At 36.6% G+C, this 15,895-nt stretch overlaps 1 protein-coding gene across 2 annotated transcripts in view; it reads left to right on the forward strand.

Annotated features, from left to right (window-relative positions):
• The first annotated feature begins 77 nt into the window (after positions 1–77).
• The window catches only part of LOC146768300 (uncharacterized), a 38,818-nt gene continuing 23,000 nt past the window's right edge, over positions 78–15,895 (forward strand). For both annotated transcript variants that reach the window (XM_085571585.1, XM_085571587.1), the window contains exons 1-4: positions 78–2,159; positions 2,246–2,349; positions 5,725–5,853; positions 12,965–13,164. In XM_085571585.1, coding sequence (XP_085427711.1) covers positions 2,151–2,159; positions 2,246–2,349; positions 5,725–5,853; positions 12,965–13,061 — 339 coding nt within the window. In that variant the 5' untranslated portion in view covers positions 78–2,150 and the 3' untranslated portion in view covers positions 13,062–13,164. The remainder of the gene's footprint in view (positions 2,160–2,245; positions 2,350–5,724; positions 5,854–12,964; positions 13,165–15,895) is intronic.

Below are 15,895 nucleotides of genomic sequence, written 5' to 3' on the forward strand. Positions count from 1 at the left end.
CATGTATTTTGCTTATGCAGATGAGACCTGAACAGCTGACCAGCAGAAATAACCTGATTTCTCCACCCCTATATTCTAGATTGAAGTGCTGGTTCTTACCATGTCACTCATTTTTGTGTCTGTTGCTTTGCTGTTGTTTATCTACCTGGCCACAGTAGAATTTGGAGTCTGCACACCATTACTTCCATATGGATGGAAATGCGCTGCTTTTTCACATATGGTTTTTCCTACCCTTCTACCATCCAATACATATTCTTGGAATATGTATTACTATAAATGCTGATCTGTGTGCTGATGAGGGGAGAAGAAGCCATCCACCTCACAAGGAAGGCTAGGGCGTCTCCAAGGGATGGCATTTATTCCTAGTGCTTTTAAACTTTCACTTGACTGTTGCAGAACTAAGTTTATGTAGATGAGTTGGGTTTGTGTTGCATGTATGCATGTATGAAACTAAATGTGAATTGTGTGTTTAAAGAGCCTTTAAGTGATGGCTGCAAGTAAAGGGGCAGGGGGTGGGAGAGCAAGAAGAGCCACAAGTATTTGGAAGCCCGGGGGCAATGCTCTGCAGCTGAATTATTTTTCCCAGAATGATAAGAAATTAGTATAAATCTCAGAAAGTTAGACTGGATGCTATGTCTGCAAGGAAAGACCCCTCAGAAACAGCCTTGTGAGAAGCAGAATGCCCAGTTCTCCATTTGCTTATGAGGCATTCATACCATTGTTGCAGGATTAAAACTTGGTGAATCTGTCATGGAATTATGAACTTACACTAACTTTATTTTCAGAAGAGTCAATTTGGAGGACATGTTTTATATTAGGTTTCCTTCTTTGGCAGTTAATTACATTACAGAGCACAGTCTGAAGTTCTGCATAATGTCCAAATAAAACTCTTCATTTTGCATGGGAGAGCGAGAAAGGTTTAATAGCTTAATGAGAGAGAAGACACTGATAGGCAGTATTTCATTCACTTTTTTATGTACAAAACATAGATTGTTGCTAGGAAATGGTATGGTGTCACTGGAGCACTCTTATGACAGCACTGTAGTTCTTGTCGAAACAGAGGTTGAGCAGTCAGCACAGCTGTAGATCTAATGCCTAAGGTCTTTTGCAATATGTTTAAGAAAACAGTCCTAATTGTGTGCCTGCTTTTGCTTCTTTTGAACATACCCTGGAAAAAACCAGGTTGCTGATGATTATCATGCCTTTATAGATGATTAACAGCCTTACTGAAGCTTTGATATGCCTGCAGTTGTGTTTTTTTCTGTCATTTGCATTCTCTGTATTATCAGCTGAGGACGTGTGTCAGTTGTGTTGTGTCCCATAGCCATTTACAGTGCAGGAGAGATAGAGGAAAGGAGGACAGAGACCTGTAAATCCAGCAGCATGCTGCATTTCTTCCTCAGGAATACTTGGAAGAGATGACAAATGAGGTTATCTCATTTAGAGGTCTTCCCCTATATCCCTTTCTTTGGAGGAGGGGATAGGTCTAAGCTAGGAAGACATGAAGAATACTACCAACTGCTGTGAAGCTTCATTTTGATGCTATTTTAAAAATATAATAGATCTATACCAACTGTAGAACATAGTAAGAGGTTTCAATTCTAACACTGACAAGGTATAAAAGAAAAGGCAGCCAAAACAGGCATTTCTCACCTATTTGCCAAAGTGTTTGTATGTTCTAGCTGACAGAGGATTTAAATACAATAAATATTGAGACCTTTTTTCCTTAAATTTCTGCCTCTTTTAGCAAATATTTGAAGAGGCAAAATCCTGAAACTTCTGTGTCTCTGCACTAGTCCTTTCTGAATTAGATTTTTTTTTTCTCCAGCTTAGCTGCAGTTCTGTTTCTGATGAATAATAACTTTGCCTAGACATCATAGGAAATAATTGCATTTGGGTACACAGTGAGACTTCCTGGACTAGTGAAGAAAACACACCTTCCCATTGTCTTCCTGTTGTGTCAGTGAGCAGTCATTCTCTTCAAAATATTGGTAATTGCTGTCATAGTAACAAAACAAAAACATGGTGTGGCAACTATTTTCAGCTTTGCACACGTGTTATCTTTCCTGGCTGTAAAACACTTCAGTTTTTAACCAGGACAAGAGGTGTCCTCTAGTTTAAGCCTGGCACAGATAATTTTTTTCTGAAGAATGGTTCAGGTGTGTGTGGGTGGGGGGGTGTGTGGGGGGGGGGTTGTAATGTTTTGTTTTGTTTTGTTGTCTTATGTTGGGTTTTTTTTAGGCAGATGGCAGAAGGCTTAGAGGTAGGAGGGGAATTACAAGACAACCATTGCAGAGTGATCAGCTTACTCCTAGTAGCTATTTGCACTACTCGTGAACACCTCTGCAGGTAGGATGGGGTTGGCAATGGAATTCTGGGTGCTCTGGCAATACCAGCCTTTGTGTTCTTTAGCACAAGACAAACCGAGCAAAAATGACTACAGGAGCTTCACAGGAAGCTGTGGTCATGCTGCAACTTCCAGGGAAAAAAGTTCCTCGCCTGGCTGCAGCAAAACAGCCAAGAAAGCAGTGGGAAGGAGGGTGAGATAAGCTGGCAGGGAGGGAACACTTTTGGAGGAATGGGGGGGAATTATGAACCAAGAGTCCACAGCTTTCATGTGTAACTTTTTTCTTGGGCTTTTGCAGTAACAATTTATTGCAAAACTGTAATGCATTTCATGCATTGTTTCTTCTTTTTCTCTGCCTTCTTTGCACCAGCTAATGACTTGCAAGAAGTGTAAAGAGCACTCAGAAATGTCCAAATGTCCAACCCTGAGCAAGGCCCTTCATCTACTTCTGAATATTAGGGAGCATTTAATAGTAAATTATTCTCTTAGGATGTAATTCTACTGAGTTGGGGACGAAAATGAAACTTGAGGGGTTATTTAGACTGTAGATTTACTTTCTGTTTTGAAGAAGGCAAGCTGACCTTGCCACATTTGGGTTTGATTCCAGAGAGGAGGATTGAAAAATGTGGAAGAAAAAGATTGTAATGGAGGATTAATTCATCCCAAATACTAATAATTTGATTTTCAACCCATGCAATTCTGTGGCATGTCACAGGCTACCTAAAATTTGAGAAAGGGTAGAGAATGATATTTTGCTTTCAGTTACTATGCATTAAAATTTTGAAAAAAATATTCTCTTCTTAATATTGCAAATGTACTCTTGCCAGTGAGAGGGAAAGGTGCAAAATGAAAATAGGTCTAACTTGCACAAGAGGAAGATATGCTGGATAGTTTTGTTCATTTTCTCTTATTATACTGAAGCTCTTACCAATAAAAAAAAAATTAAAGTAATTTGGTACAAAATTGTTAGAAGAAACACATACTTGATCACAGTTTGATCTCTTTTAAGCAATTTTGTCATTAATATGCTTGATGCTTTCTTAACTTTTTTTAACATATCACTGGTCTTCCAGTCATCACCTTTTTTTCTCACCTTGTTGCTGGTACAATTTACCCAGCAGTGAAAAATGTGCAAAGAAAAATTTGAATTATTCTACTCCAGTCATGTCATCATGTCATCAAGAATCAACACTTATCTCTGCAAAGACAATGTATAAATTATTAAATTAAGTAAACAAGTTCCAAGTTTTAGAGATATTATTTTTTAAATTCTTTATTCTTTTTTTGGCCATATTAATGAAACTTTGTAATCATTCTAATTGTTCATATATGTAGCATCATTATATATATAAAATCCCATTTATTTTATAAAAAAACCTTTTGCTACAATTTGAATACTCACAAGCAGAGAGAAGATATTCTGCTCTTAAATGTTTAGAAATGCGTTTCTAACAATAATGTTGCTGCTTCAAGGTACAAAATGGACTAAAGCACTGCTTCTATCTGTTTTATGGATCTCTACAAATTTTTTTTTTTAGAAGTCTGTCACATTCTTATGTATGGAATTAGGCCATTGCAGGATCACTAGCTGCCTTGAAACTGACTCAAATTTAGTAATGATTTTATTGTACTTGTTTAAACTAAGGCCAAATTCACAAGTGGTTTTTTTCAGTAGTTTATAAAGAAATAATTTGTAATGTTCACTTCCCTTCTCAGGAATTTGCAGCTCTTACTGTGCTTACAGTTTGTTTCTAGTCTATCTTTAAATACCTTTAAGTTTGGTACCAATAGCTTTGATTTGTTTTAGAATAATGTTAACTCATCATTAGGATTTGCAGTTAATTGTTCTGAAAAGCAGGGAATACAGAATGAACTTGAAAGCACAAGAAAAGTGATCTGATGGAATTGGTCCTCTTAGGTAAGTGCTTAATTCAAAACCTTGTTTTTTCCCTAGTCCTCCTACTCCTGCAAGTGAGAGGAGGCTTTGTATTTCTATCTAGCAAGGGTTCACATTTACCCTGCTAAGCAGAGCTCAGTGCCTTGTGGAAACACATGGACTAGCACAAACTCTGCTGGTTTGTGCTCCAGGGGGTCACAGTCATCCTAACCCTCTGAGCAGTGTGGTTTAATCCCAGTGGTATAAAATATATCAACTAGGCAGATTTTGGGATGTACTTCCTTCACTCACTTGGAATTTTTACTGCACTATACAATATTTGTTCTGTCTCATTTTTCTTGAACATATATGGAAGTATTTTTGAACTAATTAGTAAGAATTATAGTACTCCTGGAGCCATGCAAATCTTCAAGTACAATTTTTTTACTTGTCTTTCAATCTTGCCTTTAGCACAATTTCAGAAGAAATATGACATTTGAACTTCTAAGGTTAGGTTAGCTGAGTGTTGAATGGATGTAATATAACAAAGTTAAAACTGCCTGTAACTTCATGTATATGTTTGATTTATATAGCGAAAACAACAAATTTTTCTGTATTCTATACTGATAATATGCATGACATTTGATCTAAAATTTTCTGTTTACAGGCCTCATTCTTTAAAATATGAATCTGATTGCAATGTCTTATGCAAATATTTTTTTGCATAAGTTTTTGCATAAGAAGAATTATTTGTCTTTTTTCCCGACTCCACTGAAGGATGCTAATCTAATACAGAAAAAAATATAATATTCTGTGAAATGTCCACAGGCAAGATTTGTATGAACAGCAAAACAGTTGAAAATGGTCTCTTATATATTCTGTATCTTGTTAGATCTTTTTTTTTTTTTTTTTTTTTTTGTAACAACATGGTGGACAAAATCTTGATCACAGTGAAGATTATTCGACTTAAGTGAAGGCAAAATTTGCTGCAGGTATCTAGAATGTTCTATCTATTGCCAAACTATGAAGAGTATGAGGAAGCTGGTCAGAAGAATGTGAAAATATCTATGAGAGAGGAGGAAAAGATACTGTATTAGGAACCTCTGATGTGGAAAACAGGGCAGGATATGGCTTGGTCTTCTCTCCAGAAGAATCTGAGTAATTTTTCATGTGAACAACTAGATGGTGTTTCTCTCTCACTGCCCATCCATCATCTAAGGAGAGCACTAGTTGCCTAAAGTAATAAAATCTCTAGGTTGGCCATTATTTAAAGGATTGATATTTGAAAAATCAAGCAGAGTAAAACTGTGGAAAGCAGTTAACGCTGTTATAAAAAAAAGTAGGAAGGAGGGAGAGAAAAGAGATAAGAGTATTTGGTAAAATAACAGTGAACGGTCACCCTTTTCTGCCATGTTGTGCAAAGGCAGAACTGAAATTATTTTATTGGAATTTGCATTTTGACATCTGGAAGGGAAATGATAACGCCTCGAATTTGTTTCAGATCATGCGGATTTGTATATTTCCTTGGCCATGTTTGGACCTCTACACTTTGGGTGTGTGCCTTTTGCTGCATGTATACATTTAGCCAAGCTGAAGAGGCACCACTGAGGATAGAGAAAGCTGGTTCCAGGTAACCTGTTTGTTTGCCAGTTTAGTTAATCCAGATAAATAACCCCAAAGATAAACATCTGCACCCTTAATTGGCAATATGTACAGTTGCACTTTGAAATCTCTGGACAAAAAACACTGCACTCCATTTATCAGGCAGAAAGAAGTTCTATCTTTTGAAAGTAGTGGTAGATCTTCCAAACAATACTTTCCCATACCATTTTATAATAAATGAAGCTTTAACAAAGATTCTTTTGTGCTTTGAGAACAATCAGTTTGAAGCTTTTAATATTTTTGAAGATTTTTGCGTAGTTGTTCTTTTCCATTTTCTTGTTCTTTTACCACTGCCTCAGAGCCAGAGTTCTGAGAGTTTTGTTCTCATCTCCTGATCATTAAACTACAGTTTGAGACCTGTCCCACTGAACTCGCACAATACAGGTCAAACTGCTTCTGACATAAGACATGCAGCAAACTTGTAACACTGTTTCTGATTAATGAAATTACTGAATAACTTTTGGACAACTAACTTTTCACTTCTACCTTTAAAACAAAGTCAAAATCCTCAGAGTGATGACAATGAATGAATTAACAGTTTGTGTGTGCACAATCTTTCTCTAGCACTAATGTGGAGCTGCTGTTTCAAATTATTTGTATCTCTAGGCCCACTGTTTTAAGGTGCTTTCTTTGTCTTAGGTCTTGGTGAATGTTAATGAAATATAAATATTTATACTGGCCTTTGAATTGTTAACTGACTCAAGAAATAGCTTAGCAACTGTGATAACAGAGGAGGTTATCTCTAGCATTCTGTTCTTACCATGTTATTTTATTGCCAGAAGTGCTATGAAAAGCTTCAGAAAATATCCAATGGCCAATGGTGCACACAGGGACTACAACATTTTTAAAGTTTACTTCTAAACAAACTGGCTTGCAGTGACTCGTGCTGTGCAGTAGTATTCCTGTTGTGATTCAAGATAGCCTTGTAACTTGATTTCAGAATTAAACAAACTGATGAAGCTACAACACCATGGTTGTGATATTGTTGATGTTTGCACTAAATCATAAAGCTGAAGACATAACTTTCTTGCAATCTGAGTTAGTGGATCTTCATGCTTTAAATGAAACCCTGCAATGTACGTGTGTGTGTGTCTTACGTCAATATACATGCGTGTACTTCAGGCAAAGAATAATGCAAATTATTCTCCAGTTTAAAGTACTTCTTTTACTGCTCTTCTTTGTGTTTAGTGTATGGCGGGGGCGGGGGGGGGGGGTGTTGGTTGGTTTTTTGTTTTGTTTTGGGTTTTTTTAAAAGAAATTAGATATGTCTATAATTTCATAGAAACATAGAATGCTAGAAAGGTTTGGGTTGGAAGAGACTTTAAAAATAATCTCATTCCAAACACCCTGCCATGGGCAGAAACACCTTCCTAGAAGACCAGGTTGTTCAAAGCTCCATCTAACCTGGCCTTGAACATTTGCCAGGATGAGGCATCCACAGCTTCCCTGAGCAACATGGTCCAGTGCCTCACCACCCTCACAGTAAAGAATCTAATTGTGCTCGCTTTCACTTTGAAGCCATTCCCCCTTTCCTGTCACTACCTGGCCTTGTAAAAAGTCTCTCTCCATCTTTCTTGCAGGCTCCCTTTGTGTACCAGAAAGCCCCAGTTAGGTGTCCCTGTAGCCTTCTCCACCAGGCTGGACAATCCCAACTTTCTCAGCCTTTCCTCATAGGAGAGGTGCTCCATCCTTCTAGTTGTCTTGGTGGTCTCCTCTGGATTCACCCAACAGCTCCATGTTCTTCCCATGCTGGGGACACCGGAGCTGTATGGAATGCACAAGATAGAGTCTTATGAGAAAGAGAAGTAAAGGTGTATTCCATTAATGCTTTTTTAGTTGATAGAAAAATAAAGACATACTTTCTTTTTTCTGGCTGACAGATAAATCAGACAAACACATTCTGTTTTCTAATTAAAAACTCATGTTTTTTTGACTCCTATGCCTAGGAGGTAGGTATCAGTATCTTGGTAAACTTGAGTTGTGTTTTTGTAGAATATTACCTGTGAATCCCCCTTAAAAATTAAACATCTGCACACACCTGCACTAATTTAAAATAGTTTTGTACTGTTACACAATCAAGCAATATTTAGTGCACTAAAAAAACCTACAACTGTAGCAGTTGTGAAAAAATACATTATTGTGGTTAGCTGGAGATTTATTTCATTTGCAATATCCAGTTCTGAAGGATAATTTGCAACACTTATTTTTTACTGAATGATGTGATGGGTTGTAGTTTGCTTCTAAAGATTTCCTAGGATAATTTTCAGAGGAAGACAGCACAAAAATGTGCTTGCAGAATAGTAAAATTTTAAGTAAGGTAGAGTTTGATTAATACTACTCTAGAATAAAAGCTGTTTTCTTTATTCCTCTCTAGAAGTGGGTTGGCACTTCTGTAGTTGGACTGCTCTATCCATTTATAAAGTGAAGGAAAGGAAGGAATAGTAACAACACAAGCCTCCTACTGCTGGACCTTTTACACCTCATAGTACTTAATTATTGTCTGTTTAATTCAGGTATTTCTAGAGGCCCAACTACTTTGGTCTTTGCAAATTGCCAAGCAGCCTCATGTTACTGCCCTTGGCTGGTACAGCTGCTACTCTGAATATCTGAAAATTAAGGCTAGTGCAGGTCCTGAACTAGGTTTCAGTTTATGCTTTGCAGCTCCAGTTTAGGAACTCTATCAGTGTTCTGGTCAATATAACAAGTTTTTTTTTTTATGTTGCCATATTTAATGTTTTCTGACCCTGCAAATTTTATCAGTGTCTCTTAAGAGTGTAACCTCTACAATGTGGGTCATGGTGGTTGCAGTAAAGAAAACAGACAAATGTCCAGTCTTCTACCTGCAGACTAGAGCCCCAAACCATAATTTAAAAAAATCAAGAAAGGCCGTTGTGTCTTTCAAAGACATTTACTCCCTCTTGGGCTGTGACATGTCATAAATTAATTGTCTGTGCAAATAGTATATTTATTACTATACTGGGACCACTTCTCACTCAAAAAATAATACTATTATGGTGCTTTCTATGTAAAAATATTTTCTACCTAGAAATGCTATCTTGTAGCCTTAAGCTGAAAACTGAGGGAAAATGATGTGCCATTAGGGGTGTTGTATGAAATCAGGCTGAAATGTGATGTTTCTTGAAAATTTATAATGTTTAAAGATCAAGCCAGTTCCAAATAAAAGATCAGTGCCAGCTGTACCAAAATTTCAGAAATGTCATTGTTTGATTTACCAGTTTCTCTCCCAAGTTCTCAGGTAATTCACTCGGTAATATTTATATGCAGGGTTGCTACATTTTATTAAAAATTTCTTGTGAGATGAAACTGAAGTTCTTAATCTCTGAGCTTTATTAAGCTAAGAGCAAGCCTGTGCTACAAGTAAATTTTTAGCTTTTAATTAAAATTGCTCATTTTCTGCAATAATTCTGGATACCTTTGCTCACCTTCTCATTCAAATAGTATCACATGATACCCTTGTAGACAAACTGACATGATATGGACAAAGGAAGTGGGCAGCAAGGTCCTGAAGGGCTGGACCCATGCATAGGGTTGTGGTCAGTGGCACAAAGTCCAGCTGGAGGCATGTTACTAGTGGTGCACCCCAGGAATCAATACCTGCTTAATAATAATAATTAAGTCCTGCTTAATATCTCCATTAAAGGTCTGGATGATGGGGCAGAGAGAAGCTCAGCAGAGTTGCAGATGATACATAGCTCTTAGGAGTGGGTTATGTACCAGGTAGATGTGCTGCAAATCAGGCAGGAGAACTGGGCAGAGAGGAACCTCATGAGGTTCAGCAAGGGGAAATACAAAATCCTGCGACCTGGGGAGGAATTACCCCATGCACCAGTACATGCTGGAAGCCCACTGGATGGAAAGCAGCTCTGCAGAGAGGGACACTGGCGTCCTTGGTGGCCTACAAGTTGCCCACAAGCCAGCAATACACCCTTACATCTAAATCAGACATCCATGTTCTGGGCTGTATAAAACACCTTTATCAGTACTGGTGAAACACATCTGGAATGCCATGTCCAGTTCTGGCCTCCCCATGTACAAGTGAGATATGGACTTCCAGGAGCAATTCTAGCACAGGCTGACAAGGATGGTAAGGGGATACATACAAGAAGAGGCTGGAAATGATGGGACTCTTTGGTCTGGAGAAGTCTCAACAATGTGTGCAAATATCTGACAGAAGGGAGTTAACGAGAGGGAGCCCGATTCTTCTCACCCTACTGAAAGGACAAGAGAAAATGGGCACAAATTAAAATATATTTTATCACTTGCTCATGATTTATACTCCTTGTTGGGCTGAACCATGCACCCACTTCCCCAGTGCTAGTCTGGCGGCCACAGAAGGCTTTTCTCTCCACTAGTCACCTCAAGGCATATAACCCAATGATCCACACAAATGAATATTTTTCAGTGCCCTTTTTGCTGAGATAAGCTTTTTTTTTTTTTTTTTTTTTTTTTACAATAATTGGCAATCATTATTTATATACTCCCCAATATAGTTATTCCTTTGGTCATCTCCTTTAATCCTTCTGTTGCCAGTGGGTTTGAGTCAGTTACAGTGGTTGAAGATCAGAGAAACTAAACAGCAAGGAAGAATAGTTGGTCACTGAGTAAAATGTCAGGGCTTGAAGGCAGATAATTTTCATTAATATTCAAGTGAAGTAATGTAGAGGAATTTCTCATGGAACAAAGGCATGATATCCTTGATGGTATTTCCTTGCAGGAACTGGACAACCCTGGCCTGCAGCTTACAGAGATACTTTAGTTACTCTGGAAGTATTTAGGATGTGCTTGCAAAGACAACGAGCTTTGTACAAATACAATAGTCAATGCTGGATGCTGAAAACTGTCACGTCCTATAACCTGATCAGATGCTTGTAGTATAATGGCCAATCAGTAAGTGACTTGTATATGTAATCACATTATGTTAGCCAATGAGTGTTAATTAGCTATAGTATTTTGTCAGGCAATAAGGTATAAAACATGGATAAATTAGACAATAAAGGAGGATGACATCTTGCCATATTGGTTTGAGTGTTGTTACTCAGGCTGACTCTCCATGGGACCCTCTTCAAAGTGAAATGCTTCAACCTGCAGATACGTGTCTTGAAAGCTGCAGCTGTAGACTGTCATATATTGGTCACTTTTCCTGTATCATTTTGCTACTTTACTACCAGATTTCTTTTGCCATACTCTGAGCAATTTAGTCTCCCCAGTAGTTTAAGGTTTTTATCCTAATTTATTAACTTCTATGATGCCTTAATGAGCTCTGTATTTTTATGGTGACGTTTAGTCCAAATTGGAAAAAATATTTTATTTGAAAATATGCAACATATGTATTTTAGACATGGGATATTGGGATGTTTGAAACTAAGCACTGCTAATATTCTCCCCAAATGGCTGACTATTAGATTACATGAATTGATATCATTTTCTATTTTATAGCAAACTGAATAAAATTAATTTAATTTGCTCAATTCCTGATCTATGAACATGAAGAAAGAAGTTTCAGTTTAGACAATGCTTATTATTTTAAGGAAGTGTCATGGTAGCGGGATGTAGGTTGTGGCAAGAGAGTAAAAAGAAGATACAAATTAAGTTCTTTTAACATGATATTTATATAAGTCCCACATACTTGTATGAAAACTCAGCAGAAAGCAAGACTTTTTCTTGCATTTCTAAACCAAATCAGAACTAAAATGAACTTTTTGAAGTAGAGTCTTCAGTTGAGGACATGAAGAAAACAAACCATGAAATAGTAAAGGCATGATTTTTTTACTATAAGAAGTTGTTTTCCAAGTTTAACTTATTAATATTAAATTATCTTTTTTAACCTAATTGTTATGACTTCCACTGTGTTGTGAGGATTTCATGTCATCAGTTCAAGATTATTTTGTCATTAAATAATAATTTTTAAAATCCCCTGTCATTTTGCATTTCCTTCTAGAAATCAGAGTTTTAGAGCTCTTGAGTGATGATACATCCTAATTTTGTTGATTTTGAGCTACAGGAGCATTGGAGGCTCTTTAAGGCTTCCTTGCTGAACTAGTACCTAAATCTGGGGCTGGTAAAGACAAATTTGCAGGAAAATCTTCAGCTGTAGTATGGCAAAACACTAAATCTCAACACTCAAACTTGGTAGGAAAAGTCAAGATGTGATCCAAGAATTACATATAAATATGTGGCTAAAACAGCATATAAATGTGTGGTTTAAAATAGAATTTTTTAATAAATATATATATATATGGAAATATATTAAAAAAGTATTTTTTTAACTTATTAGTGTTTCATTAATCTTCATTAATTATAAGAAGGAGAATTTTTGAAATTTCAAACTGAAAAGGAATGGGGTTTAGGGCATTTTTATTTAATTTCTTTTATTTTGTTAGTTTTTATTTTTATGGAAAGAGGAAAAAGCAAGACCTTAGATTAACTGTAATAATTGACATTGCTATGTTATTTGATGTAAACAGAAAATATTCACTTTTCAGTTAGATAACATTAAGGTTTGATGCTGATATTTAAAGCAAAGTTCCAGTTGTATCAATTGATCTGGTACTCACTTTTCCATTAAATAGAATGAATGAAATGTCACTTTTAAAAGCAAATATACTCCCTTACATTCCTTTCAATTTTCTGTTTTCCAAAGGCTTAACTTTGTTGAACCCTAAAAGGGAAAATATAGCTTTTCCTGATAGGGATGGTAGAACTTTTTTTAAAGTTGTGATTTTTTTTAAATTTCTAGAGTCTAGCACTATGTTTTTGTAAATACAGTTTACAGTAGGCTTGAGGAAGAAACTATTTTCAACACTTGACAAAATTTGAATCTCAGTTTTTTCTTGCTCTCAACTATGTGCTACAGGAAAACCTCATATATCATAGACAAAAACCCAATCTGTTATTTTCTTTTCTTAAAAAGATGCAGTATTCTGAAATGAAACTATTAGGAAACATGTGCATGATCTCTTTATAACTTCGTGATCATTGCACAAAACAGTAACACAATGAATATTTTAAATAAGACCAGAAGCCTTAATTGCTTTAATGTTTTATTTCTGTTGCTATAGTGATTCTGAGAAAACTCTAATGCAACAACTGAATCAACTTCCTGCCATGGAAGCAATCCAAAAATCAGAACAAAAGCCTTCTACAGACTGGACGTGATGTCCTGGATTGTTATCATTCAGCATACATACAGTAAACCTTCAACCTTGCCTAGTTCTAGTCCTAGAATGCTGCAGCTTCTTGTCTAGAGGGGAGAGACCAGGTAAGTGTTTTCTGTCTGGGAAAATGTGTACATCTTCCATTGAAGCTTTCATATTTACAACAGATTTAGTGGGCAACTGGGTTTGACAAAAGCGCATTGCACTCTTCTTCAACAGCCTAATCTTAAAGAAAAAATGCAGCGTAACTCTCTGAATATCTTCTTGTAATGAACGTTACTGACCTTACTTCCATTCTCTCTCTCTTCTGGTCTTTGGGGATATGTCCTTTGGCTGCTGCTGAGAGAACAGCTGAGTGACACAGGAATACAACATGGCAAGGAAAGGGTAAAGAAAAAGCAAGTTGTTGCCAGGTGTCCTAGTATCCTTGTCCCCCAGACAGCAGCAGAAAAACTAAGCCAAGCATTCCAGGTCTTAGCCACATGTTTGCCCCATGTTACACCATCTCCTTTTGCTGTTTGCAGGAGCAATTTAAATCCATTCTGCTCATCCTTAGAACAGCTCCCTTCAATCTTCCCTTGGCCATTTATTGAGAAATATTGAGCCGGTTTGGAGGCAATTTAATGAGGATGCAGTAATAGAATTGACATCATGGATAGACAGTTTTTACATTACTGGTTCTCTGGTAAACTGAAAATTATTTTATTTTTAGGAAACATACCCATATTTTGATGAAAAGGACAGATTTGCTTTTCAAAAGGTCAAGTGTTGCCTGAAAAATAATTCCTAGAAGTCTACAGCTACAAAGGAAACCTGCAGACATAATGTCTAGTCAATTTCTGTGTTAAAAAACAGGTTTGAAACTGTCAAACTATACTCATATCTTCAATTAAATACACTTGGTAAAGGGTAAGAAAAACAGATAAAATCACCTGGGTATTAGCAGAAGTGTTAGAAAGGTGTTAAATCCATCTTCAGAGAACTTGAAGCTAAATATATCAGTCACAAAATCAAGTGATATAAGTCTGCTGGGGCTTTTTTGCCCTGTACCTACAGTACCAAGCTGGTTTGACACAGGCATAAATATTCTTCTTGGCTGCCTTGATGCTGAATACTGGCCTTGTGGGTGGCAATGCTCAGAAACATGCTTGTCCCAATAACTGCAGTGCAGGAGGAAGAGGGCAAAATGTGAAAGCATTCTTGCACCTTAGCAAAAGAGAATGGGAACAAAATTCAGAAAGTGTGCTCAAAATTTATATTAAGCTTCATGTTATTCTGACTAGAATAAAACCGTAGCAGAACTGCAGGGGAAATAATGTGTATTTTGTGGTGTTACAGAAAAGATTTAGACTATCCTTGAGTTCAGCACAGCCTGGAAACACTTTTTAGCTTATGCAAGAGATTTCAGTAGTCCTCTCAGCCTAAAGGAATCACTTCATACCACAAAAAGTGAAAGGCATTGATAAGCTCTGGTTTAAGTACAGAAGTATTTTCCAAAACACTGTTCTTAGTTCTGATGTGACTGTTTCAAGAAAAAGGTATTCCAACAAAACAAAATCTTTCTATTCTCAGAAGACTCATTTTTATTTGTTAGTTCTTTATTTTGCTCCTTGTTATTGGCAAATGTTTGAAAACTCCTTTGTTAAATTGAAGGAATGTTTCAAAAATTTTTTTTTCAGAAAGAGAAATTGTATGTTTTATATCAATTTTTTCTTACCTTGCCTAGTCCAAGACATACAGAATTGAACAATTGCTTTAAAATGATAAGTAAACAACCACAAAGAAGGTTTCCATGTAAAGAGTGGCAAAACACTGAGCTCTCTGCTTTCATGTTAGCATTTAAAAATACATATTTTAAATCTGTGGAACTATAACCAGTTCTGCATATTCTTTCTACAAAGAAACAAGTGAACTTTCTTCTTTACAGATTTTTGATTCAAGATTAAAATCTTAATTTAATATTAAGAAATAGTCTTCATTCTGGAGGCCCCACTCATAAAGTTTTGTAAATGCCCTTTCAATCTAGACCATGTTATTTTAACTTTGAAGTTGCAGCAAGAGCTTGCATAGGTATTTTTCTGTAGTGCAAACAGAATTCTGAGAGGAAAAGGTTCCTTTTGTACCCTGCAATCTGGTTCAGTGTTGTTTTGTTCACCTGTAAATTCCACGTGGCTTGTGGGGAGTAGGGCATTGTTCCCTCAGGAGAATACAAATGTCTGTGTAAAGGAGTGGCCAAATTTGTTTCTTGTCACCTGGGTTGTTGCCTTGGTTTTTTGAGAGTTTTAAAGTTCTTCTAAAAGTTTTTTTATGCTTTTTGATACTTACATATTTTTACTGCAGTTCTCACACATTGTTCTTATAAACAATGATTGTTTTGTATTTTTCTTTGTGAGTAGCGAGAATTGATGGACTGTTGGTTTGACCAGTGTGGTTGGAGAGGTGGCAATTTCACCCTCCAATCCACTGTCACTTTTGCTATAGTATATATAGTGGAGTCAGAAAATAAAGTTTACCTTTTGAGTTCTTTTTCTTCCCCATTACATCTAGTGTCTGTGTGTGAGTTATTTTGTGCCATAGTGTAACACTGGGTTGCTGTAAAAGATAAGAACTGTCCCCAGTTTTGCCTGGAGGGTGTTGAGATACACTGTGAGCGTGTGTGTGCACACTCACCTAAACTGAGTGTATTTTAGCCCACACTGAAATGAAAGTGCACTTTGATGATTGATATTCCTAATAAGTAAGAGCGCAGATACAAATGCACTTTTAAATTAGTGCACTTCATTAATTAACAACTTGAATAGTAGGAAGGTTAGCCAGGGAGCAACCAGTTCACTT

Source organism: Lonchura striata, chromosome 2, assembly GCF_050655825.1.
Source record: "Lonchura striata isolate lonStrDom1 chromosome 2, ASM5065582v1, whole genome shotgun sequence".
Taxonomy (NCBI): domain Eukaryota; kingdom Metazoa; phylum Chordata; class Aves; order Passeriformes; family Estrildidae; genus Lonchura; species Lonchura striata.